At 42.6% G+C, this 27,451-nt stretch overlaps 1 protein-coding gene across 3 annotated transcripts in view; it reads right to left on the bottom strand.

Annotated features, from left to right (window-relative positions):
• MBTD1 (mbt domain containing 1) overlaps positions 1-27,451 on the bottom strand; it is a 170,111-nt gene that overhangs the window by 7,718 nt on the left and 134,942 nt on the right. For 2 of the 3 annotated variants that reach the window (XM_075349529.1, XM_075349530.1), the window contains exon 16: positions 13,409-14,655. The exons of the other annotated variant lie outside the window; for it this stretch is intronic. In XM_075349529.1, coding sequence (XP_075205644.1) covers positions 14,537-14,655 — 119 coding nt within the window. In that variant the 3' untranslated portion in view covers positions 13,409-14,536. Of the gene's footprint in view, positions 1-13,408; positions 14,656-27,451 lie in introns of those variants that run through there. 3 annotated transcript variants of the gene reach the window in all.

Here is a 27,451-nt window from a genome sequence, read left to right as displayed (position 1 = left end):
CCACCGACATCGCAGCTGCAAATATAGCAAATAAACAAAACATCTTTTGTTTTTTTGCTATGCTTGTTTAATCAGCTGGACCCTTATTGCTGTGGCTAGCTCTCTCCTGCTATGTGGTTCAGCATGCCCCCTCCTCTGATTGACACTTCACAGTCAATGTACACAAGAGCATGGTGTGGGCAGGGACAGCCTTCTGGATGCACAGTGTGTCAGAATGACTGCACTCAGTAATCTAAGTGATACATTTTTGGATTCAGAATCTCCTTGCCTATATCATTGCCTTGCTCTCAAATGAGGTAGCAAAAAACTGCTGCCAGAGGGTCTTTAACTTGTCCAAAGTTTATTGAAAAAGGGAAAACTATTTATTCTGCTGTTTGAAGGCAGGGATGATAATGTTTCTGTTTTGTTTTTTTTTTTTAACGTGAAATATATATTCTGGTAGACGCGCACACGTTTAGTAGGAAAGTTATTACACATTTTACATAAAACTACAAAACTGATGAATTACACAGTTGTGCTCAAAGCTCCTCCTGACTTCCTACTCTTACAAAATTATTTATGGATAGAAAACGCAGACACTTATCGCATTGTTCATGCAGATTATTGCTACAAGTTAAGATATTCAACAGCCATTCCTATGCCATTCCTGAGAATAAGGTGCATAATTAATTAAGCTGTGGGGGTTACTTATCCTAAAGGATGGTAAATCGATATGTTACTATGAATACTATGAAATAAGTAATTTTATTTTTTTTTCAGTCTTCAGAGTTAAGCGTAAGTGGTATTTTTTTTCTGGAAATTATTGGCAATATTTTACAATAATTATCTACAATGCCGACTAAGCACCAGAGAGTAGAATAGAAAGGTTTTAAATAGATCATATCAAGTAAACTATTTAAAATGCAAAAGGAAAAATGGTCCTGCACCACTGAGTGTTACCTTATGGAATCCCGCATGCAAATGTCCGAGGCATTCTGGCTGCGGGGGGGTGCTCGTCCGTGAAACAGAGCTGGGATCCAAGTGAACATTCAGAAGGAAAACCAGACCGCACTCGACCACTGTGCCGAAATTCTTTATTAGGACTTGTGCAGGATAAAAAGCAGGAGGAGATCCAGGTGCGGGTTCCTCACAAAGGGACGACGGCCGTTTCGCCTACAAATTAGGCTTCGACTGGTCCAAAGGGACGACGGCCGTTTCGCCTACAAATTAGGCTTCGACTCGTCCACCAATTGGTGGACCAGTCGAAGCCTAATTTGTAGGCGAAATGGCCATCGTCCCTTTGTGAGGAACCTGCACCTGGATCTCCTCCTGCTTTTTATCCTGCACAAGTCCTAATAAAGAATTTCGGCACAGCGGTCGAGTGCGGTCTGGTTTTCCTTCTGAAGGTTCACTTGAAACTATTTAAAATGACTCATACTCTCCAACTTTACTAATTTAGACGGGTATCCCATGGCTATCAAAAAGTCTGCAGATGGTAGACATCTTTATAAAAGAAGCGTTAGATACCAATGGAATCAGCCCATGATCCACTTCTGCCTCTACAATGACCATGATCAAAATTATGATGTTCTGACTACCAGTCACTTGGCTACTGAGGCTACTCTTTGCCTATAAGGTCAGGTGAGTAGTAATCAGGACTTCATCACTTCCTGTCCTAGCGGAGGTAGGGCAGAGGTGCTCCAACAATGGTGGATTGCAGTGGTAAATAGTTTTTTTTCATTTATAGGAATGCCTTTCTTATATAAACTCAGATCCTTAATACTAAATAGGGGGACAGTTTTTTTCCTCACGTGATCCAAAAATAATAAAAAATATAACAGCTGTCACTTTACATTCACTTTATTCTGACACCAATCGCTGACACTAGATCTTTTTAAGAAAGAAGTCTACTTTACACAGAAAATGGCCGATATATGCAGCTTGTGTACAGCTTGCTGCCAGTAGAGGATATTACAGTGTAAAGGCTTGTTTAGTCACTTTTGTATTAGCGTCTTATGTGTGATAAAGAGACAATTCTCACACTGTTTGCTCGATACTGGAGCCAATGCAACGTAGGTTACTGAGGTTGTCCAAAATGAGAAAAGGTTGTAACACCAGACACTGCCTATTGACATGTGTGGTGCCGCTTCCGAGGAAAATAAGCAGATCCCTATTTTATGAACCAAAGATGCTCATACACATCAGATAAACGTGGAAAGCTGCAAAGACAAAGCACAATAGGACCTTTCCAGGTTAACCGAATACAATAGCTAATGCAGAAGGTTCAACATGTAAGGTTGTGAAAGTTACAACCCCCGTAGAAAGCATGGAATGGTTGCAGTAGTCCCACAAGAGCAGAAGACTGATTTAGTGAAAGGAAGGGGTTAAACCGTGCTTCTGTAGAAGTATAGTGAAGCAGAGATCCCGGATCATGATTTATTCAATCAACGCGTTTCAGAGAATGGACCTTTTCTTCATCAGGACAATGTAATGTGATTTTGTCTTGATGAAGGCGATGTCCATTTTGTGAAACACATTGACGGACTAAATCAAGATCAAGGATCTTTGCTTCACTGTATTTCTTCCACGGCAGCATGGTTTAACCTCTTCTTCTCAGTACATCAGTCTTCATAAACATAAGATAGCTGTCAGCTACATGCTCATTTGTCCAACAGCTACGTTCAAGCAAGCAGAAGACACTTTTATAAGCTGCTTATCTTCAGGGGACACAAAAGGATTGCTGATCCTTCTGTCCTTCAACATCATCTATTGGTGAAGATTTGGTAGGATCCCAAAGCAATTAGCCAGTCCCTCCGAGATCAGTGCACTTGGACCACTTTAATCTAATATGTTTTGGGGGCATTTAGACAACGCAATGACTTAATTGGTTTACTCATATACATGAGACAGCTTTTAGACATCTCTGGACCTACTTTATTTATCTAAATGGCAAAGCATCAAGTATGTTAAACTCAAAATCCATTTACTCCCCCATATCTACATGATGGACCTCATAAAAATTAGATTTTAGGCAGATCCAGGTAACATAAGAAGGTTCAGATGACTAGTAGCCCATCTGGATTTTTCTAGGTATAAAGAGAAAAGGATCTCAGGGGGATATAAAGGAAAACATTTTCTCATCCTATTAGAATTAACATTAGTTTTTGGTAGCAAAAACAACACAGAAAAGGAGTAATATTAGCTATTAATTGAGGATCCGGCACAAGAACTGAAAACCTGCATCTTATTCAATATCTATTGTAACCAACTAGTAACTATAAACAAATACATATTGAACATTGGGACACGAATAATAAAACATCGTAAAGATCATATTTGCCATATTAACCAAACTTGCATTTTTATTTGTTATTAATATATATATATATATATATATATATATATATATATATATATATATATATATATATATATACACATTGCATTAGGGTAATAGTATCCAGATATATAATCTATTTTACTAAAATGTTTTGTATGTTTTTCTTTTTCTTTAGAAAAATAGAAACTGGTTCCTATAGTTTTATATTGTTCTACTACGTATACATTTTCACAATATCAACGAAAGTCTTATAGTACATAAATGATGTAGGTGAACCAGTGGATTGTCTCAGCTTTGTCGAATATAAAATTCACTGGTTAACGTGTGCCCGACAAAAGAAAGATGACAATGCTGCACAAAGAAAATAGTTTGTTCCAAGACCGCCATAAAAATCTGTACTTTAGATGTTTCGGATGCACAATGTGATGTACAAAATGATATTGCGGTACCGGGTTAGCCAGAATCATTGATGTAATTAATGATGCCCCAAAAATGACAAAAGTTTTCTGGTTAGCCAATAAAGGTCTCACTTTTAGGGCTTAAGTATTTACATCTACTTTAGATATTGACATCAGTAGTTTGAGGTTTTTATATCAAATTTAAAAACACTTACGAAACTTTCACAAATTGTAGCGACCGTGACTTGGTATTCCTAATGTTAGTTAATAATATATATTGCCACTAAAGCTTGGACAAAAAAGACATTTGTACAGCCTTCTAGCCCAAGCCCTTTTAAAATTGTTAGGATACAAATAATAGACAAGTTTATCTATAAGCAGGGAATTTTGTCCTTGGTTGCTCAGCTCCATACTGGTTTTATTTTTTTTTTGTTTTATTTTGGGGTGGTCCAAATACCAGCCATCTCATGCCAGCAATAACTGGTAGTCAAAGCCTTAATCCCATGCCTTTTCACTGTGGTCATGTGCCTACAACTACATGCATATGAGGACATGTTTTATATTCAAAGGAGGATGTTAAGACCTGTCTATGGGTCTCTAATAATTCATATATAGGATGTTATGTCCGTCTTATTCCAAGAAAAACGGAACTGTGGTAAGCACTAAGTGATTGAAAAACAGAAGTTATTACCCTCTAGATATTTAAATGGAAGCTATCACCACAAAATGACTGTGGCTATGTGCATAGTCTTTTTACTGCGTTTTTGGAGCGGAAACTGAACAGAAATTCCAATTTTTTAAGCATTTTGTATTTTTGAGGAGGATTTGGTGAGTCTCCACTACAAAAACCCCCTAATAAAACTTTGAATACACATAGCCATTGTTTATTTAGGTGTTATTGTTTTTTTAAAAAAAAATATTTTTCTATATCATGATCTGTACTAAAAACATTAGAAGTCTGGCAACCTTCATACTGGCCACTTGGGCTTTTTGGACTCGTGCTTCCTGTCCTTTCAGCAAACTTCTATAAGCAAACACAGGATTAAATATTAGGTAACACCACTATAAAACAGCTGATAACACAAACTAGGCGATGTCACACAAACCCTGCTCCTCCGCCATTCACAATTATCTTTGTACACTCTCATTAGGTACTCAATACAAAAGATGGGGTCAGAGTCTATTCATTGCTGGAAACTGAATTTCCTGAAACAACATGAAGCATAAGTCTAGAGTAGCCCCAGTTTCCGTTGTAAAAAAAAAAAAACAAAAAAACAAGATTTCTATTTTTTATTTTTAATACTGATCGGGATAAGGAAGAAAAACATCGAAATTACATTTATATATATTATATATATATATTATATATATATATAATATATTTGAAACCAGAAGTTTACATCCACTATTTTTCTCACTGTCTGATAAGAAATCAGAATAAACATTTCCCATATTAGGACAATTAGGAACCAAAATTATATATATTTGTCAAATGCCAGAATATTGAAAGAGAAAATGTTTTAAGGCATTTTTATTACTTTCTGCAAAGTCAAAAGTTTACATACATTTCATTAGTATTTGGTACCATGGCCCTTAAACTGTATGACTTGGGTCAAACATTTTGGATCTCCTTCCACAAGCTTGTCACAATAGTTGGTAGGAATTTGGGCCCATTCCTCCTGACAGACCTGGTTTAACTGAGCCATGTTTGTAGGTCACTTTGTGCACTTCTACCATTTCAGCTTTGCCTATAAATTTTCAATAAGATTGAGATCAGGGCTTTCTGATTGCCACTACAAAACACTGACTTTGTTATCCTTAAACAACTTTGTAACCAGTTTGGTAGTTTACTTCGGGTCATTGTCCATTTGGAAAACCCATTTCCACCCAAGCTTTACGTTCCTGGCTGATGTCTTCAGATGTTGCTGCAGTATTGCCACATAATCTTCTTTCCTCATGATGCCATCTATTTTGTGAGGTGCACCAGTCCCTCCTGCAGCAAAACAACCCCACAACATGATGCTGCCACCCTCTGTTTCACAGTTGCAATGGTGTTCTTAGGCTTCAAAACTTCTCCTTTTTTCATGTAAATGTAATGATGGTCACTATGGCTAAAGAGTTAAATTTTAATTTTGTCAAACTACAAGACATGTCTCCAAAAATTAAGGTCTTTGTTCCTGTGTGCATTTGCAAACATCAATCTGGCTTGTTTATGTTTCTTTTGGAGTAATGGCTTCTTTCTGGCAGAGTAGCCTTTCAGCCCATGTTGATACAGTACTCGTTTCACTGTGGATAAAAACAGAATCTTACCAGCTTCCACCAGCATCTCCACAAGGTCTTTTGCTCTTGGGTTGATATGCACATGTCTGACGAAAGCACGTTCATGTCTGGTACACCAAACCCCTCTCCTTCCTGAGCAGTATAATGGCTGGACATTCCTTTCTTGTTTGTACTTGCGTATAATTATTTGTACAGATGAACAAGGCACCTTCAGGTGTCTGAAAATTGCACTCAAGGATCAATCAGACTTGTGCAAGTCCACACTTCCTGAGATCTTGGCTGGTTTCTATTGCCTTTCCCATGAGGCTACACAAAAAAGCAGTGTGTTTCTTTAAAATAGATCCACAGGTGTGTCTCTAATTAACTCAGATCATATGGGCTGTCCCATATTGTTTAAAGGCATTGTATTCTTAGTGTATGTAAACTTTTGACTTTTCAGAAAGTAATAAAAATCTCAAACATTCTCTGTCTCTCATTATTCTGGCATTTGGCAAATATAAATAATTTTGGTTCCTAATTGACCTAAAATGGTAAATATTTATTCCGATTTCATGTCAGATAGTGAGAAAAACATGCATGTGTCTTTTTAGATAGTGCATGGAAACGTCTGATGTTAACTGTGTATATGATTTAAACAGTTGATAGCGGATGCTAGCTTCCTACTAAGGACCCCATACATGTACTGTACTGGAGAAAAAGGGTCACTTTTCCCCAAGGAATAAGCCTTCTGAATGTATTCCCCTATTTTTCACATTAAGGGACATCTTGCAGTGTATACAATCAAGAAGATGTGTCAAGAGACCGATAGATTTTCAAATCAATATTTTAGCTGCCATATATTTTAGTGCAAATAGAACTGGAAAATAAAAGAAAATTATATGTCTGTAAAAAAAAAAAAAAAAAAGCCATCTCAATATTTATTTATAAGTTGTACATGCATATTCTGCATATTATTGCTCATTTTACCTTATCATAAATTTAAGATGCAAAGGAATTCACTATTAGTGGAGGCACTGAATATCATACTTTAATTGAATATATAGTAAGCAATATTTAGAGGCATGGTTGTACCTCCATGCCGTTCTCAAGAAGAGCCAAGTTCCCATAAACTTTATAATGTACTAATTGTTAGTTTACATTCACATATCTATGAATGTGGGAAACCTCGATGAAGGTATCTTATTTTCATGCTATATCTGCAAGTGATCTCTATATATTATCACTGGGGGACCCAATTTAGAAAAAAAGTGCACTATACTTTTCTGTTGGACTTATCATTGGAGACCAAAATAATTTCTTAACAGGTGTCATTTACCACACAAGGTTTATTCTGTTGAGAAATAAAAAATGTGCAGTCTATGGCCAACAACTGGGCTGTTATGCAGGTGTCATATATAGATTTAAAACTACAGATATGTATCCATATGCTTCTCCAGTCCTTCTAATTCCACATATCAGACAGTTGAATTTAGTGGTTCAGATACTAAAGGTTCTCTTATGAAAAAGAGCAATAGAGGGACTATGGAAGAATTTAAAGTGGTTGACCACAATTCGGACATCTGTTCTCAATCGTTTCCCCCTTGTAAAATAATAACACCTATACTCACCTCCTGTGCCGGAGGCATTCCAGCAGTATTGGCACTGGCTCTCCCGGGGCAAGCATGACATTGTTATATCACGCAATGGCTGTAGCCAATCATCAGCTGCGCCTCTGTACCCTCCTCCAAACAGTTCCGTCATCCAAAGGAAATGAGAATGCAGCCACACCTCCTCCACATGTTAATTATGCCCAAAGGAGCAAACAGTGAAGCAGACGCTGATTGTTATATCATGCAATCCCTGTAGCCAATGTCATGTTAGCCCCAGGAGAGGCAGTGCAGACACTCCTGGCACCGCACCGAAGGTGTTATTATTTTATAACTGGGAAATATGCAGATTGAGACTGGAGAGTAGAGTAGTGGACAATTCTTTAATCAGTAGGAAATCTCTTTAAATTGTTAAAGCACATTATGTTATCTATTTTTTTTTAAGAATATAATAATACTAATTATAATAATAATGAAGTACTTTACTATTTTAAAGCGAGGGTGCTGGTTTAAAAGGAATATGTCAAAAAAAAAAAAAAAAAAAAAGCAATTCATCTGCAGATGTAGTGGTAATCAGCAAGTAAATACTGTTTTATACATGTTAAGCAGTTTAACAGGAAGAGTAGCTACAGGAAGAAAATTAAGTTATATTCTCCCTGCAGCCTAGCTCTTCCATAGGGGCAATACAAGGGGCCGTCTCCTTTAGTAGAAGAGAAGGAGGTAGGTACTCCGCACAGATGCCAGGATAGAAAATTTAAAATTTCAATGCTTCCGTAAAAACGTCATGGCTTGATGCATTTCAGACAGTAAAAGGTATGAATAAGTCCTTAAGGTGATTAAGGACTTATTCATACCTTTTACTGTCCGAAATGCGTCAAGCCATGACGGTTTTATGGAACCATTTAAATTTTAAATGTTTGAATAAAGGTTTCTACGTTTTATACCTCCTTGGATATTTTTTCTATCCTGGCATCAGTGCTGAGTCCCTACCTCCTTCTCTTCTACGCTCCTATGGACCTGCCTGTCTGGTGGACTACGTGCACCCCATTCAAACTGGGAGAGCACATATACGGGTGAGTTGAATTTTTCTTTTTTCCCGTCTCTTTTAGTGCTCACCACATAATGAGTGCAGTGCAATCATTACCCCAACACCTTGATCGCCAGCTGGCTCTGCAAACATATGTTGTTTGCAGTGAGCGGTGACTGTATCACCTGATCGCCCTAATAACTGGAAGCGAGAGGCTGCAGGGAGAATATAACTACATTTTCTGGGTTAAAAAGAGATGTCCATTTGTACTATGGATAGAAAACTGCGGCATGGTACACTATTTAGATTAACGAAAAATGGACAGAGAAGAACAGATGCAAGTGTGAATACAGCATATTATGAGTGTTTGTGTTCAGAAGACGATAGTATGAAATGACCATTCTTTCCAAGCTCTCCTGCCATCTATTAAAACTTTTGCTTATGGAATATTTATGATCAAGTCATTGAATTGAAGTTATGTGATCATAATCTGCATAAAAAAAAATAGTACAACATTTACACCAAAGATGTTTTTTAACATACTCATGGACAAAACTCCATCAAAATCATAACCAAACCAAAGCAGTAAACTTGAACCTAGATCATTTTAAAATTTTTGTCTCTCCAGCAATCTATCCCGTCAACTGAACATGCTTATTTGTGCTTTTTATTCATACTGAACTGGCATGTATGTGAAGTACGCATGCACTGTATTCCCATGTATGGCCATTTACGCACACTATAATTTTTGCTGCGGTTTCTGCTGCAGAATTGGTGCAGTTTTTGTCCATAAGCTTCATGCAGTCCTTCCCCAGGAAAGTCTATGAGAAATCAAAAATGCTGTGCGCACGTTGCTTTTTTTTCCTTACAGGTTTTGCTGCAGAATTTCTGCAGCAAAAAGAAGTAACATGTCACTTCCTTTCTGAGTTTTTCCCTGTGTTTTACCATTGCCAATGTTAAAAAACCGCAGGGACAAAACCAAAAGGCAAAAACGAGGTAAATCAGCACCAAATATGCACTAAACTGTAGTAAAAACACATGCGTTTTTTGCCAGAGGGTACGTTTTTTTGCTGAAGAAACAAATCCGCAGTGTGTGCACAGGGCCTATACCTGTTAATCAAAGCCTATGCATTTAGGATTGAGTGATATTAAATAGTAGTCAGACACTATTAGGCTGGGTTCACACAAACATATGCTAAGGTCCGTATTTGGACCGTAATGCCCTGACTCACTGCAGATTTCTTGTCCATTGCTTTACAACCTTATAGGCAGATATCAGGCTGTGCATTGGGGTCTGAAGACCCGCTGCCAGACTGGAATTGTGGACCATAAATGTACTGTGAAATATGCTTATGGAACCCAGGCTTGGCCAGAACAGAGACCTCCATTGTACATTCAACAGTTTCAACAGAAAGCACATTTATTTCAGGTAGCAGATGTTAATATAATAGAGCAGGAGCTAAAGGGTTGTCCACTATTACACAACTTTTAATAATAGCTCAGGGTGCTGCATAAATTAAAAAAGAAATCCATACTTACCTTCTTGACTGGTGCCGCTCCTCTACCTTCAGCCCTGTGTTCCCCAGTCGGCCACCTCACATACACAATGTCATATGGCCACTGCAGCCTTCAGAGAAAGAACAGGGTTTCTTGAATTGGGATGGAAAAATAAAGGTTGCAGCCAATCAGCATTTGCTGATTGGCTGCAGGGATCACATGTCAGGAAACCTGTAGGAAACACAGGGATGAGAATAGAGGAGTGACGACTGTCCAAGAGGTTACTAAACTTTTTTTAGATTCATGCAACACCCTAGGCCTATCAATAAGGGTTTGTCCAGTGGTGGTGCTAACAGATTACTGTGGAGCTGTAGCGGGCTCTTGGATTGATACAGAAGGGTTAGGATGGGGAACATTCAGTGATGAGAGCATAGAACTCATCACATGAAGGAGATTCCCCCGATGGCCTGTGCAGTGCCAGGAGAATTAAAAGTTGTTTTGCTCAATCATAGAAGTAGTGATGAGCGAGCACTACCATGCTTGGGTGCTGGGTACTGGAAACAGAAGATGTTCTGGAAAAATGCTTGAGTTTCCCAATGGCTTCCATTATACTCGGTACATGAGATTAGCCCATCTGAGCATCCGAACTGCTCATTTTGAGTATGAGCACCTGACCATGGTAGTGCTCGCTCATCACTACATGGAAGTACTATGAACATACACCTAAGTAAATTGCCTTAACCTTTTCAGTTTTGAAGGCGTCAAGAATGCCGACACACCTCCTATAATAGTAACGTAGACTATTATCTTCCCACATTAACCTTTCATAAGTAGCAAACTTTTATTATGGTTTAAAAATATTGAATGTAATAATGTGACTATAAAAGTATTTCTCAGTTACTGTAAGAGGCCACATCCTCTTGTCACCATGATGACAAAACTAAAGATGACAATGTGGCATCAGGGTACTAAATCTATGTATTTTTGTCAACGATGGCAAATGGGTTCATGTAAATATTAATTGTAATATATCCCAATATTTCAGTCTATATCTTCTGGGTGCTCATATCACTTTAGACACATCAATGTCTCTTCCGAAGTGAGACGTTTTTCCACCTTCAGTTGTCTTGCCCACAAAATGGAAGTTTACTATGGTTTCACCTTATGTATGTCTCTACCTGCTAAGCACAATATAGTGATGCAGGGGTATTTTGGATCCCTCTGTATCTCTAGGCCAACCGATAAAAACATATTGTTGGAACAGCTGATCATTTTGCCAAACTTTGGTCAGGAGAGTAGAAGCTGTAATGGTAAATTGAGTAGTGAAGAGATGGCATGTTGTAATTTTTAACCTCTACATATTACTAGTCCTCCATCCAGCACAATACTTGCACATTAATAAGGGTTGCCTAGACATTACAAGATGTAGCTTTGGTTTTCTTCACTGCAATCTCTCTTGTATTTAGGGGTGACTATAAGAAAGAATAAGAAATCAGACACCCACTCAAAAGTTCTAGAGCCAAGAGAACAGAGAATAGTTTGTAATATCATCAAGAAGGCCAGTTTGTGTGCACCAAAAGTTTAACCTTTCCCACACTAATATGTTACCAGACTATATTGCCTAATATATTTCTCTACAGTAAAACATGGACTACAAACAGCAATCCTCAATGAGATCATGGGTTCAACTGAATGGACCTAAATGCCGCTTTACACGCTGCGACATCGCTAGCGATCGCACCCGCCCCCGTCATTTGTGCGTCACAGGAAAATCGCTGCCCATGGCGAACAATATCACTAGGACACGTCACACGTACTTACCTTCCTAGCGATGTCGCTGTGGGCGGCGAACAATCTCTTTTTTAAGGGGACGGTTCGTGCGGCGTCACAGCGACGTCAATCAGCGGGCCACCAATAGAAGTGGAGGGGCGGAGAGCAGCCACATTCACGTCACTCTCACCTCGTTGCCGGAGGACGCAAATACGCTGTTGTTCGTCGTTCCCAGGGTGTCACACGTAGCGATATGTGCTGCCTCAGGAACAACGAAAAACTGCGTCCAGCACAAGCAACGATATTGGGAAAATGAACAACGTGTCAACGATCAACGATTTGGTATCTGTGATAGTTAGCGGTCGCTCGTAGGTGTCACACGCAATAACGTCGCTAACGAGGCCGGATGTGCGTCACGAATTCCGTGACCCCAACGATATCTCGTTAGTGATGTCGTTGCGTGTAAAGCGGCCTTAAGTCTACCTTCAACCTTAAACACTATGAAACAAGCCAAACACCTATGACTGCCCTCCTACAAAGTTGTAGATCTGTAATATAGGAGCATGGGAACTTCCATAATGAAGGCATACTTTACAAGTTTTCCATACAAGACAATTATGAAATCTGCAGGCTGAGAATGATTTACAATGTAACACAAAAATAAATATATCAAAATGTACAGTTTTCAGCTTTACAATGTGGCATTCAATGGCTGACACAAAGGAAGGCACATTGATCTGTGTGCTGTTGGATGATTTCATTCACTGGTTTCTGGACCCCACCCTCACTTTGCAATATAATTCAACACTTCGTCTTGCTGTGCTTTTTAAGCATATTTCTTTTTTAAAACGAACATAAGGTAACTTAACACCATAATTCTGTGCTAATTAATTTAATAGATATACTGTATCTTTACTTTAAAGGAACACGGTTACCAAATTTTTGCCACCACATGTGAGAGCAGCATAATGTAAAGACACAGACCCTGATTCCAGCAATGATTTGCTGTAGTTTTGATCATCTCCTGATCATAAAACAATGATTTTATCACTAGAGTTTCTGTATATAACCCCAAGCCCACCCTGATTGGAAACTTTCAGCTTATGCTGCCAATCAGTAGTGTGGGCGGGGTTATACAGAGCCCACCATTCAGAGAACTGGTACTTCTGCAGAAGGTAAAACCATGATTTTATTAATTTAACAAGTAGCCCAGTAAATGATCCATGCTGCTCTCAGATGGGGTAACAAAAACTTGGAGAGCCCGATTCCTTTACTCTCTATAGTAGAAAATATTAAATTAGCTTTACCAACTACATTATTCCCTATCCCCCTCTAATATGTGTATACTGTAATTAATTGAAATACTTACAGATTGACATCTCTGATTTCTAGTGCCTTTCTTCCTCTATACCCACCATATGACCAAATTTCAGCACTGCCGGCCGACGCTGGGCCTACTATGTGGTGAAGAGCTGTTTTCCTAATGAAAGCCTATGGAACTCACAACGAGATTCCATAGACTTACCATGAGAATGCGACTTCTGGTCCACATATACACCTCTTTGAGCCGCCTAGTCAGATTTGAGGTCACATAGTGTTGAAGAAGACTTGAGTGAGGCTGGAAATGGGAGAAGACAACGATTGGTCAATGTCCTTACATTGGACTGCACATATACTTAGAAGGAATTAGGGAATACAATCTTATCTGGAAAAGGTTCTTTACGGAGGACCCAATTTCTGACATTTTGCTAGAATCAATAAAACTGCATGCTGTACTATTTTTTTGGGGGAATTTTTTAAAGAATCTGTAATGAAGGCTTCCAGCGTGAATGGTCAACTGCTGTTTAGCTATAAAACAAAAAAAAAAATGGCGCTCAAGGGTGAACATTCACATTTATACACAGTTATATTGTAATCAGTCAAAAGAAATCACTTCCTAATGAAAGAGAAGTTAACGGTTGTCTTATAAGATAACTAAAAGCACTGAAAAACAATGTTAACACAAGATGCTTGTATGTGCCTTTCACCTTTTTAGTTTAATAGTTTTCACTAAAAGTGAAACATGGAAATGAAAAAAATATAAAAATAATATGGCAGAAAAGCACAGACATTGGTCTGAACTCTAAACATTAGGAAACAGGCGTACGCCATTAAAGGATAGACTGGCAAGTTTTACATGATCAACATTTTAACACATTTACAAAGTAAAAAAAAACTAACAAAAAAAAATAGCAACTAAAATAAATTTCCTGGTCACGAAAAAAAAAAAATATCTACCCAGTGTGTACCAAGTGTAATTTTTTTGTTATTTTTTTTTCTGCAAAATATTACCCTTCCTAAACAAATATATCTAGCCCTGCTAAGTGTACCAAAAAAACTAAGAATTGTTGCAGTGCCCACAATGCACAATATTTGTAAAATTTGAAAATATTAAAAATCTTTGCAAAAACTTCAAATACAACACAAAATTGTTAATGTTATTTAATAAACTGTAAAATCTTTTTTTTTTAATTTTTTTTTTCTTCACCAAAATATTTTCTGTCACTTCACAGAGTGTCCCTGCACAGGAGTCCATGTGTGTTTTATTTTCAAAGTTTTTTGTTTTTGTCTTTTATATGAAAACATTCTTAAATAATGATTAAGAATCACTCAATTTGCATCAAGGTTCCTGTTTAATGTAATAGCTGCCAGATCCATTACTTTCCTGATCTGAAGCTCCTTGAAGAAATGAATAGTCTTCTCCATCAAGAAGCTCCTCCTTTAGCTGCAGGGATGGTACTGAAAAAAAAAAAAGTAAACGGAACAGTCACAGCTATTCTTTTATTAACAATGTAAATATAATATTGAGAAGAAAATGGAGAAACTGTACAAGTAAGTGCAAAAACCTAATTTTAGACTATAGGAATCTAGGTTACCTGCCTGGTTTTCTCAAAAGTCCTCACTATCGACTGCCTGCAGCCACCACTAGAGGTAGCCTACTGCTTATGCTGGGTATTAGGAGCTCTGGAGGATATAAGAAGTGCTCTGACTGAAAAAAGACATTAAGAAACTCATCAGCATACAGTTTTGTACCATTTCAGGTTAAAAAACTGGTGTTCAAAATAAGGCATTGACTTTAAGCATTGAAAAATAGCTTTTCAAACTAGACAATTGATTTATACGCTCACCTTCAAAAACCCTAGAGAAGAATCCTATCTTCAGGATGATCACATCTTGGACAGGTTGGAAAGTTCATAGACTTATCTTAAGAAAGCGACTTTCAGGTCTACACATAAACCCCTGTGTGAGCCGCTAGTCTGTTTTCTTGTCATGTTGGTCAGAAGACGATCGGAGTGGCTCTATAAACTGAGCCGGCAATTAGTAAATATTGTAATGTATTTATACTAAAGAGCATATGAACCAGTGATATGCAAAACTATTTTCAGGACCCAATCCATTGGTCATGTCAGTAACCCGTAGCTGTCAGATTGAAGTACTGACAATCGCATTCGGTCTTTCAGCCTCCACGTCTCTTCTTTTGTTTAGCTGGCCTAGCAATGTTATCGTTATGGCTGGCCACAGATGTAATGTTGCTCCAGGCCGGCTAATCAAAAGGGCTGCGGATGCCAAGAGGGAGATATGAGGTGGCCATCGTCCAATGGCCACAGATTACTGATGTGGCCATTGGACCAGGTCATACAAATATATCTATGCTAATACATAGTCTATTGATTTAAGTGGGGACTGTGTAATGGCTAATTTCTCTTGTGGAGATACTGCACAGATATTGAACTGTTACCGCTAGATTTCCCCACAGATTATAACTGCTTGATGGCAGTCTCAGCAGGGCGATATTTTTTTTCCATTAGTCTTTTGTTAAAGGATCTGGTTAACGTTTGGAAATTGTTGAAAACAGAGAAACACTCATAAATTTAGATAAGCTAATGATCTGGAAGCCAGCATTCGTAAGAATATTTGTTCCTGGCCATCAGTCCGTCTAAATAGGCTGCCAAACACTTGGTGAAGGAGCAAACGGCTCATTTGTCTCATGAGAAGATAAATTAGGAAGGTTTTTAAATCATGAACATCAGCAGCACATGGTCTTGTATAAGCAGGTGATGTGCTGCGGCCAACATTATGTTCAATGTGAACTGAACAATCACACTAACCTTCTGGGCACATAGACCCGGTCTACACAGCCAATTACATGACCATGGACCGGACTGCATGTAGACGATCGGCAATAACCAGTGCAACCATGCAGTGTAAACCTGGCCTAAGCATGCCATGGCAGGGACTATACATTGTTAGCAATGTAATTGGACCTGTATCTTTCACACCTCTGACACCGTTTTTATTTCACCCCACCATGGCCATATTTATTAGCCGTTTTTCTTTTCAAACAACAAATCATTTTATTTTTACACTGACAAAAAGCCACCATTTAATTTACCTTATAACGTACTCAGAACTAGGGAAAAAAAACTTTGAGGAAACTTTGTGGATTGGAGACTAAAGAGACCTCCACAGTAAAATAAAAACTAAATAAAATTCAGCCATTGTTGGTTGGTTTTTAATTTACCCTTCTGGTAAAATTATCATATTTTTTTAAAAATAAAAACTTGTTTTAAAAAAAAAAAAAAAAACCCAAAACTTATTTTATTTTTTTTTCATCGATGGAGCTGTGTGAGCAATTATTTTTTTTTTTTGCAGTGTGAGCTGTAGTTTTCATTGGTACCATCTTGAGGTACACACAACTGATTGCTTTTCCTTATTTTATCTCAATTCCAAGTGGACTAAAAAAAGATATATATTCTAATTTTGTCGTTTTATGAATGTGGTGATAGCAAATCAATATACTTTTTTTTTTCTTTTTCGTTTTAACATACAGGATGAGAAATGTATAAATTGTTTTTCATTCCTTTGTATAATACAATACGCTCCACCACAATACTTTTCTACTGTATTTTTGGATTTGGTGTCATCTGTTAACATATCAAACCAAGTTCGCCCTAATATATTATTTATAAAGAGGGGGAGGAAATACTATACTGCCTGAAAGTTGTGTTCATCCCGTTCACACTTTAGAAACAATTCCCTATGATGAAATTCTGAGAAGCAAAACACAAATGTTTAGCTAATCAGACTTTATGTGAGGAAAATCAGTGATTCTGAGACTTTTTTTGTCAGATATTGTACTGCATATTAGTGGTTAATTTGGTCGACATGATGCTGTTTGAATTTAGGTATGAAAATATCGAAAATGTTCGAACTTTGAGTTTTTATGCCTTTAAACCCAAGAGCTATATGACACTAAATCATTAATGAATTCCATTTGTTACGTGTCTACTTTACATAAGCACCATTTCTGAAACATCATTATTTTGTTAGGAAGTTACAAGGGTTAAAAGTTTATCAGCAATTTCTCAATTTTCCAACAAAATCATTTTTTTTGGGGGGGAGGCGGGGGGCACATCACATTTGAAATGACTTTGAGAGGCCTATGTGACAGAAAATACCAAAAGGTGACACCATTCTAAAAACTGCACCCCTCACGCTGCTCAAAACCATTTAGGTGCTTCACAGGAACTTCCATTTGGAAGGGAAAAATAACATTTTTACTTTTTCCCTAACAATAGGAGTTTTAGCCCCAATTGTTTTTATTTTCACAAGGGTAACAGGGGAAAATGCACCATACAATTTGTTGTGCAATTTCTGCTGAATACAGGGATACCCAATATGTGGTGGACAACTATTGTTTGAGCACACAACAGGGCTCAGAAGGAGTTGAGCGCCACTTGAATTTTGAAGTGCAAAATTGACTGGAATCATTAGCAGACACCATGTCACGTTTGCAGAGCAACTTGCTGTGCCTAAATAGTGGAGCTCCCCCACAAGTGACCCCATTTTGGAAGCTACACCACTCAAGGAATTTATCTAGATGTGTTGTGAGCACCTTGCACCCACAGGTGTTTCACAGTATTTTACAAGTGCTATGAAGCAAAAAGCACAATAGGGTCTCAACTGGAAAAATAGGTGGAGAGTGTGGCATTATTGCTCACTTTGTGAGGTTGTGATCCACACAATGACAGGATTTTAAGTAGAGATTAGCGAACCTGAGGTTCGGTGTTCAAACTTTTGTGAAAAAACTAAGTTCGGGTGCTTTACGTATGAAAACCACTCATGCGAGCATTGCTGTGCCTGGGTATGCTCGGTGCTCAGCCCAGTGTGAGCCGCTTGCAGTGTTTGAACGGCTCACACCGGGTGTAACAAAAGTGTGATCTAACGTAGTGTGCACCAAAATGAAGAAAAAAAAAAAGGAAATCGGTTTATGGCTGGCTCCTACAAAAGTCATATGAAGAGACTAGGACCTTGGAAGTAGAATGGATACGGTTTACTCTACGCATTTCAAAGTATTCTAACTTCTTCTTCAGGATAGCCAAGCTTTATGCTAACAGTAACTTGGACATCACTTATATTGCTGGTAACAGGTGACAGACACGAGTGGGGACGTGTAATTTTTTTTTGATGATTGAGTGGATAGCAATTTGAGGTACAGAACATTTTAAATCAGTTCACATGTACCCGATGCTATACGCTGAGCACTTACATCGGGGTTTCTACCTAAATATCTGAAACACGTGATTCAGATAAAACCTTGACAGATCCATTCATTAATGAGGCAGGCAAAGTTATTTTGGACTCTGGTCTCTGTTTAGTGGTTATTTGGCTTTTCAGATGTGCAGAAATCTGTGGCAAACCACGCATTTGTGCACACCTAAAAGGATGGATACCACTTGATCATATTCCAGATAGTAAGTACAGTGTCTCCCTCTGCCTCACATAGGGAATGGTCTGTCGGGGGGTTCTCTCTGAACTGCACATTTTACAGATTTACATAGAAACCACAGTGTAAATGCTCAGCTCATTGTTTTCATTTCTTTTTACACCATTCCTTGTTGCAGTTACAGTATAAGTGATTAGATTACTTTTTTCTCGGGTCGGTGTGATTACACTGATACCAGATCTCTATAGTTCTTTATGACTGGCGGCTATCACACACTCTAAGAAACACTTTTTTTTAACACACAAAGTTTTTGTTTTGCTATATTTTGAGTTCTCATTTTTTTTTTATAATTTCTGCCGCAAAAGTAATACTGAGGGCTTATTTTTTGCGGGACAAGTTGATGTTTAATTATTACTATTTTTGGACACATTATTGTAAAGTTTTCTATTCCGATTTTTAGTGGGAAACATGAACAAAACCCTGCAATTGAGGATTTTTTTATTTTATGCCAAATGTTCCGATATTAGAGCTTTTGTCTTACATAGTGTACAGCTTGTTTCCCTGAAGCTCAGCCACCAGAGACTGCCCTATTGTGTGTAGTAATTACATTCCCGGAGAGGGGTTAATGACCAACATCCTAGCCACTTAATTCTAGCATATTGATTTTTATTCAACAGTTAAGGTGGTGTCACACACAGCGACGACGACAACGACGTCGCTGCTACGTCACCACTTTCTGTGACGTAGCAGCGACGTCCCGTCGCTGTCGCTGTGTGTTACATCCAGCAACGAGCTGGCCCCTGGTGTGAAGTCGCCGCTCGTTGCTGAATGTCCAGCTTCATTTTTTGGTCGTCGCTCTCCCGCTGTGACGCACACATTGCTGTGTGTGACAGCGAGAGAGCGACGAAATGAAGCGAGCAGGGAGCAGGAGCCGGAATCTGGCAGCTGCGATAAGCAGTAACAAGGGTAAACATCGGGTAACCAAGGGAAGACCTTTCCCTGGTTACCCGATATTTACCTTCGTTACCAGCGTCCGCAGCTCTCGCTGCCAGTGGCCAGTGCTGGCTCCCTGCTCCCTGCACATGTACCTGAAGTACACATCGGGTAATTAACCTGATGTGTACTGTAGCTAGGAGTGCAGGGAGCCAGCGCTAAGCAGTGTGCGCGGCTCCCTGCTCTCTGCACATGTAGCACAGCGACGCGTGTCGTTATGATCGCTGCTGCGTCTGCTGTGTTTGACAGCTAAGCAGCGATCATAACAGCGACTTACAAGGTCGCTGTTGCGTCACAGAAAATGGTGACGTAACAGCGACGTCGTTGTCGCTATGTGTGAACCCAGCTTTACATGCTCTCTCTCCTTCCCCCTCAGCTCCTGACAAGCTGCTTTCTCTATCGTTTCATTGGGGGACACAGGACCATGGGTTATGCTGCTGTCACTAGGAGGCTGACACTAAGTAAACAGAAAAAGTTAGCTCCTCCCCAGCAGTATAACCCCTGAGCCGGAGGCGGGCTCAATCAGTTTTTTGCTTAGTGTCGTAGGAGGCTGATGTGGGCCGACTGGGCCCCCTTCAGCCACTTGATTTTTTGCGTATATTTTTTTCATTTTTTCTCTCGGCGACGCTCGTCGCTCTCATCTGTTGGAATTCTTTTTTTCTGCAGGTATCGTTCTCTCTACTCAGCTCTCGCAGCCCGTGTGGGTACCACTCCCCTGGGTCGCAGAAGCTTGACTCGTCGGGCCCTCTCCCCCGTCCAATTCCACGGTACCACTCCCGGGTTGGCATGTGGGGCTATTCCTTCCGGGGCACCCCCTATTCACCCTGCGGTATCACCCCAAAGGGTGCAAGGGGCATACAGCAGGGACTGGACCTCGCAGCGCGTCTGGATGATGATCGGGCCCGCAGCGCTGCTTCACTACAGGGGGCTCCCTGCCCCCACCGGCGTCCACTTCCCTGCCTGCCTGCCTGCCTGCCTGCCTTATTCTTCTTCTGCGGCCGCAGCCAGCCCTCCGGTGTGCGGAGCACGCAGACACAAGTGCAGAGCTCCACGCCTGCACACTGCCAGATGCGGCGCCGCCGACCAGGTAGGACACTCCCCCTACCTTCTCCCGGGCGGCTTCAAGATATAGGCCCCGGTCCGGGCCTACTCACAGTCACCGAGCACCTCGGCCGGTGCCCGGACATTGCTGCGCGCTGCCGCTCCCGCAGGTAGGACCGTCGGTCGCTACTTTTCCCTGCGCCGGCTGTTGCAAAATTTAGGCCCCAGTCCGGGCCTACTCACCGGGCGCCACCAGCCACGTCCCCATCCGGCCCTGGAGTCCTCTCTACACCCGCAGTGCTCGGCCGGTTCCAGCTGCCGCGCCGCCGCTCCCGCGGGTAGAACCGCGGTCTCTAGATCACACGCGCCGGCTGCCTCAAAAATTTAGGCCCCGGCTTCGGCCCTGTCTCCGGCGTCACAGGCCCGCCCCCCGCCGCATCGCTATTGGCCGCCGGCCGATCCGTCTCCGCCCTCCACTCAGCCCCAGGCATCACAGTGGGGGCGGTGGATGCTTTTTCCCGCTCTCCTGGGCCCGCCTCCAGCCTCCCCAGCGTTCATCAAAAAAAAAAAAAAAAAAGGGGATTATGTCAAACTCCTGGTATGCGGTTTGCTGACGCTGCAGCAGCCCGTATATCAGGGGAAAATAGACCCAAGTCTTCCATGTTTATTAAATACAGTGGGGTTTTTTACTCAGGGCTGGCGTTTTTGTACATTATATTTTTTAACCCCTTCAGGTACCTTTTTCGGGCTTGCATCAGACACATCCCATAGGGTTAGTCTATAGAGCTCTCAGAGCTGAGTTTTTTGTTATTTGGGGCCGGTACCTCAAGTTTGCGTTTTCCTTAAGGGTAATTTTCCGCACATAATGGCAGATTGGGGTTGACAGCTACCGCAGTCACTGGCTCCGCACGCCCCTGTATCTCGCCCCTGTCGGCTGGTTAATGCCCTGTCTCAGGCCAGATATTCCCTCGCTGACGTCCCTCGGGTTCGTGCACATGCGCCGCGTCCCCCGCCGACGCTTGGTCATACCATCCACAAAACGGCGCCATTCCCTCGGGGAGACGAGTTCCGTACCAGGGTTTTTTTGCCTAGGCTAGAAGCGGACCCGGCAGGTCTCGCCTTTCGTGGCCCCCCAGTTTTTCCACCTTATTCCCCAGGTCCAGACTGCCCCTCCTCCGGTAGTCTTCCGACCTCCCGGGTGATGGCCCAGGCTTTCCACCTCCGCTTGACTCCGAGCAGGACCTGGATGTTTTGGCGCAGGACGAATAGCATGATCGAAACGGTGAGTCAGGCCGTAAGGCTACGGACAGCCCCTCTTCTCTCTGTGCACCCAGGTCTCCTTTAGGGCGTTTGGAGCAGTCCCTTGATGTGCTCGGGGGACATCCAGAGTTCGCCGAGTTACCGCGTGTTCACAGACATCCACCAGACACGACGTTTACCAGCGGTAAGCCATGTCATTGTCATTATTCCCTTCTCCAAAGGGGTTTTCGGAGAGTATGACCATGCTACACTGGAGTCGTTGACCACAGACATCTACCAGACACGGTGTTTACCAGCGGTAAGTCGTGTATTTTGGTCATTATCATTCCCCCGTAGGGCTCTGGAGAGAGGGGGCAGTTACCTTGCAGAGACGAAGAGGGCAGGCCCCTGCGGTTTCATTGGAATACAGTTCGCCGTGTGACTGCGTTATCACGGATAATCCCAGGCCTCGATTTTTACCGGTGGTAAGTCCTTTTATTGTCATTACCCCTTCTAGAAAGGGGGCTCCAAATGGAAGGGGCACCCCACCCTGTAGTCGACCCGCCTGTGTTCCTCCGGTTTTCTCGTCCCGAACGTGGCGTCCCTCGGAGAATCAGCGAACTCCATACGCAGCGGACCAAGTTCCACCTAGGCTGTCCCAGGACTGGTTATCATCTTCAGTGAGTACCCTCTCTTCACATACCTGGGGCCTGCCTGCCGCTCGGCCTGAGCCTCTACCATCAGTGTGTCCACCCGTCGAGGCCTCTGACTCGGGATCAGGTACGCAGATCGGCATCTAGGAGGCCACTGACTTCCCTTCGGTCCTTAGGGAACGCCCCTCTGAAGATAGGCGAGTTCAGTGGCCCCCCTTGGCTACGTCAGGGTAGAGTACTTCTCTCCCCTAGACTACGTAAGGGAAGGGTTCATCCCTTTCCCTGCATCGCTCCAGAGGCATCAGGATCGTCCCCTCACACTAGGTTCCATCCGTTCACGCCGCTCTCGTCAGGAAGCCTCTATTCCTCCAACAGCCCCTCCGCCTTGCGTGGCAGTGGACCGTTCCAGTTTTTCATAGGAGCGCTGACAGGGATCTCTGTCCCTGCGCACCCTACTCTACAGGGCTGCTAGGTTCTCTACGCCCAAGTACGGCCGGGAGGTCCAGGGTTCTCCCTTCAAGGTTCCTTGCTTGAGGTTAGACCGTCATATTCACTTTCCGCTACTAGAGTAGCTGAGATACCGGAACGAGTCCTCCCAGACCCCGGCTCGGTCCATCATCCCTTAGGCACGGTTTTTTCGAGCCCGTTCAGGAGGAAGTACTCCTCACGCAGGAATAGTTTCCTTCCTGGCACAGAGTTCCGCGTACCCTTGCCACCCGCTCCCGTTTTGGCTATGCGAGCCCTCGGCAGTTTGTGCAGGTGATAGCGGCGGTGCACGTACCAGATTTCAACCCTTCTCTCCAGTGGACCACACTGAAGATCGGAGACAAAGAGGGTTCCGTCTTCACGGTTGATCCGCCAATTTTCTCATAGCGGACCAGTCTTCGAAATCGTCCCTTGAGAAGCTTCCCTTCCCTCCGCTGGAGGATATTCTCAACCGTCACCAGTCTCCCGTGCTGGGGTATGCTACCCCCACTTTTTCCTCGGCACGGTCCCGAGGGTCAGCCCTAGAGCGTTGTTTCCCCTTCAACATTCCGGAAGCCAGAGCCATCCGGTTAGCACGGCTACAATTCTTCTCTGGGTCGGGCCTTGCCCAGTCAGGTTCCAGTCGGACCATGCCACAGCGGTGACATGCATCATCCACCAGGTAGACCCAGAGAATGTCATGGCAAAGGAAGAGGCCAAGAAGATTTTGCCCTGGGACGGGTCCATTAACTCGCTATCTCGGTCAGTCCATCCCTGGCATGGACGTTTTGGACGGCCGATTTTTTCGGTAGGAAAGACCTCCCTTAGGAAAAGTGCTCCTCAACAGGGAAGTCACCAGTCAGTTCACGGGCGAGGGAAGACCTCCAGTCGTGGACTTATTGTTCTCCCGTTCCAACTTTCAAGTCAATAGTGCTTCGAGTGTACCACCTGCTCTGGTCTAGGTGCGACTCCCTCGACCGGTCGTGTAGCCTGTTCAGGTTCTCCTGCATCTTCCCGCAGCTTCCCATGGTCTCGAGGGTTCTCAGGATGGACCAAGGCAACGATGCCTCTGGAGTGACCCAGGCGAGCATACTTCGCAGAGCCTACTCAACTCCTCACGGAGGCCCCGGGGCTCCTTCCCGACCGCCAAGTTATCTGTGTCGGGGCCCCTCTCCTCTACCAGGACTCAAAGGCCCCAAGTTCGACGGCCTCACCAGTGGATCCCGGGTACTGCCTCAGTCAGGCTGTTGACAAGAGGATTACAGACAACGTTGAGGGCCGGGAATCAAGTTTCCTCCAGGATTTATTTCCACTAGGAAAGAGCTCCCCCGGTGGGTGAGGACCACATCTTCCCTCTTTTTTGCTGGCATTCTTCCAGTCAGATCCGAATGCGACCCTCTCGCGCGTCCCTGTATGGGCCAGTTGTTGGCCCGTTTCGCTTCGGTTTTTTTCGGAGTCTTTTCACTTCCGTCATCCAATCAGAGCCTTCGCTCTGAGAAGCGTCCATCTGGCTCGGCTGTTTCATCGTTTCACCAAAAACGTGGATTCTTTTTCCAGTGAGGGGTTCGTTCAAGGTACCCCCTTTTTTCCCGGCTCCACCTGTTTTTGTTAGGTGGGCGCCTCGTGGCCATCTCATTGTTACAGACAGCATCAGGGCAGACAGCCCTCTTGTCGTTCTTCTCCCCTTTTTGTTTTCCAGCGCCTCCAGCAGGACAGGGGGAGGCTCCGGCCAGAACTCTTCGTTTCTGTCCAAGGCAGCTCGCTGTTTCCTTCCAGAAGAGGTGTTTAGTATTCAGTTTTCGGTTCTAGTCTCCTTTCTCAGCCGGGAAGGGGCCTAGTTCGTTCCAGAACTGGTACGAGCCCTCAGTCTTACATGTCTGCAGGACACCCTTTTCGGTTACACCGACAACCAGTCCACCCTTCCACCCGGTCCCAATAGGCCCATGCCGGCGCCAGGGGCCTGATTTTTTCACATGGATCCATTACTCCATGTGTGAAGACTATCGCATGAAGGGCGGACTTCCGCCGCGGTCTACCGAGCAAGGGATACCCCTTGGGCGATTGGACTACAGATGCCGACCGTCCAGGTTCCCTGGGCCGCCACCCGATCTAGTCGGCATACCTTTACTAGTTTCTACCAGGCTCACACCCAAGCTTCGGCGACGGCCAGCCTTGGAGTAAGGTTTGCGGGTGGCAGTGACACACCTGTAACAACGTAGGTGCTTGTAAGTCTGGCGCAAGCCCGACGGGGAAGCGGTTACCTTCCTATCTCCGGTGATGGTTTTTCTTCCCACCCAGGGACTGCTTTTGGACGTCCCATGGTCCTGTGTCCCCCAATGAAACGATAGAGAAAGAAGGATTTTTGTGTACTCACCGTAAAATCTCTTTCTCTGAGTCTTCATTGGGGGACACAGCACCCACCCTGCTTGTGTTATTTGTTATATATATTTCCTGTCGGTTACCTCAGTGGCTATTTCCCCAGGCCACTGGTCACACGACTACTATTCATAGTTTTTATCTGTATTATCCAGAATGGTTTGATTCTCCTCCTACTGCTTGTGCACTAAACTGATTGAGCCCGCCTCCGGCTCAGGGGTTATACTGCTGGGGAGGAGCTAACTTTTTCTGTTTACTTAGTGTCAGCCTCCTAGTGACAGCAGCATAACCCATGGTCCTGTGTCCCCCAATGAAGACTCAGAGAAAGAGATTTTACGGTGAGTACACAAAAATCCTTCTTTTCTAAATATTGCAAAATCACCAGCTGCTATTATCATCTGCTTGCAAAGCAGCAGTCTTCTAAACAGCTCTCACATTTTTGAGTCATTGCTTGTTCAAATGCCCTGTTATTTCTATATGTAAATATAATGAAAGCAGTGTAGACTCCAGAACAAGCACCAATAGCTAAATGTGTTACAGAAGAACCTGTGCTGCGCTTTATAGTTCTACTTGAGTGGCCATTTTTGTGAGTAGCAGGACTGTAGTATTAAGAGTAGTGCCTGCCCTGCCAGATTCCAGGAAATAAGATTGAAGCTAAGAGCTGCTCAAGAAACCACTTTCATTACCCCTTTAATTACAGGCAGCACTCTACACCCATGCTCACTAGTCAGTGTAAGACCAGGTTTCGCTATCTACACCCAGCACCGAGCTACAAGCACGGAGCTATGAGCATGGAGCTATGAGCACGTAGTCACTGAATCTTCGCTTGTAGTCTCTGAGCAGAATGCATCCCCGTCATCACTGCTCATGAATCCAGGCTCAGATTGGCCCTTGACCCTATCCCCCTTTCAGTGCAGTATGTATATTACTATATATGCTGTACTTGTTTATTGTAGAAATACACACAATATATACTACATAAAAAGTATAGTATATAGAAGGGGTACCATTAAGCACGTCTAGTCAGGAACACATGCCCTGGATACAAGTGTAATATTACCAATCTTTTAAAGCACGGTGGCTCAGTGGTTATCACTGCTGTCTTACAGCGCCGGGAGTCCTGTGTTCTAATCCCACCAAGGTGTTTGCGTGGGTGTTCTCCGGTTTTCTCCTATACCCCAAAGACATACTGACTTTAGATTGTAAGCCCCAATGGGAATAGATACTACATATAGTTATTTATTTATTTTTTTTAAACTAGACCAGGGCTACAAGGAAACAGGTGTCATGGGATGTTTGTCGCTCCTATATTGCAGTGCAAAGTGAATAGGATCATATTGTGACACAGAGTACTGCAACAAGAACATAGCCCCAAAAAACCCAGCTGGGACTATTTCTGTTACTTATTTGTCGCAGTCGGGATACCACGTGGTCACAATGCATCCTCATTCACTTGTATTGGGAGCGGGTCCTGTGTTGTGACCAAAGTTGCTGTGCAGCATACTGTTTATTTCCCGGTCCCTACATGCAATTTGCAAAAACAATGGTGCAGCAGTATGCATTCCTGCATTGTTCTTCCTCAGTGGCTTGCTTGAGGCAGTGTCCAGGAAGACTTGCACGTGAGAGGTACTGGTGATGCCACAATATGTACTGGGATTGTGTGCTCCAGTCAGGTACCGTATTTTTCAGACTATAAGACGCACCGGACCATAAGACGCACCCTGGTTTTAGAGGAGGAAAATAACATTTTAAGCAAAAAATGTGGTCTTGACACACTGTTATGGGGCGTGGATCTGCTGCTGACACTGTTATGGGGGTAATGTCCCCAAATTCTCTACTAAGGTACCCCATCCCGGTAATCATCCTCCTGCCTTGTATATGATCCCGATCCTTGTATATATGTCCCTCATCCTGGTATGTGCCCCCATACAGGTATATGCCCAAATCCTGATATGTGCCCCAATCCTGCTATATAGCCCCATCCGGGAATATGGCCCGCATCCTGTCGCACACAAAAAAAAATAAAAACGTTTATACTCAC

This window comes from Anomaloglossus baeobatrachus, chromosome 5 (genome assembly GCF_048569485.1).
Source record: "Anomaloglossus baeobatrachus isolate aAnoBae1 chromosome 5, aAnoBae1.hap1, whole genome shotgun sequence".
Taxonomy (NCBI): Eukaryota; Metazoa; Chordata; class Amphibia; order Anura; family Aromobatidae; genus Anomaloglossus; species Anomaloglossus baeobatrachus.
This window is presented reverse-complemented; position numbering and strand designations above follow the sequence as displayed.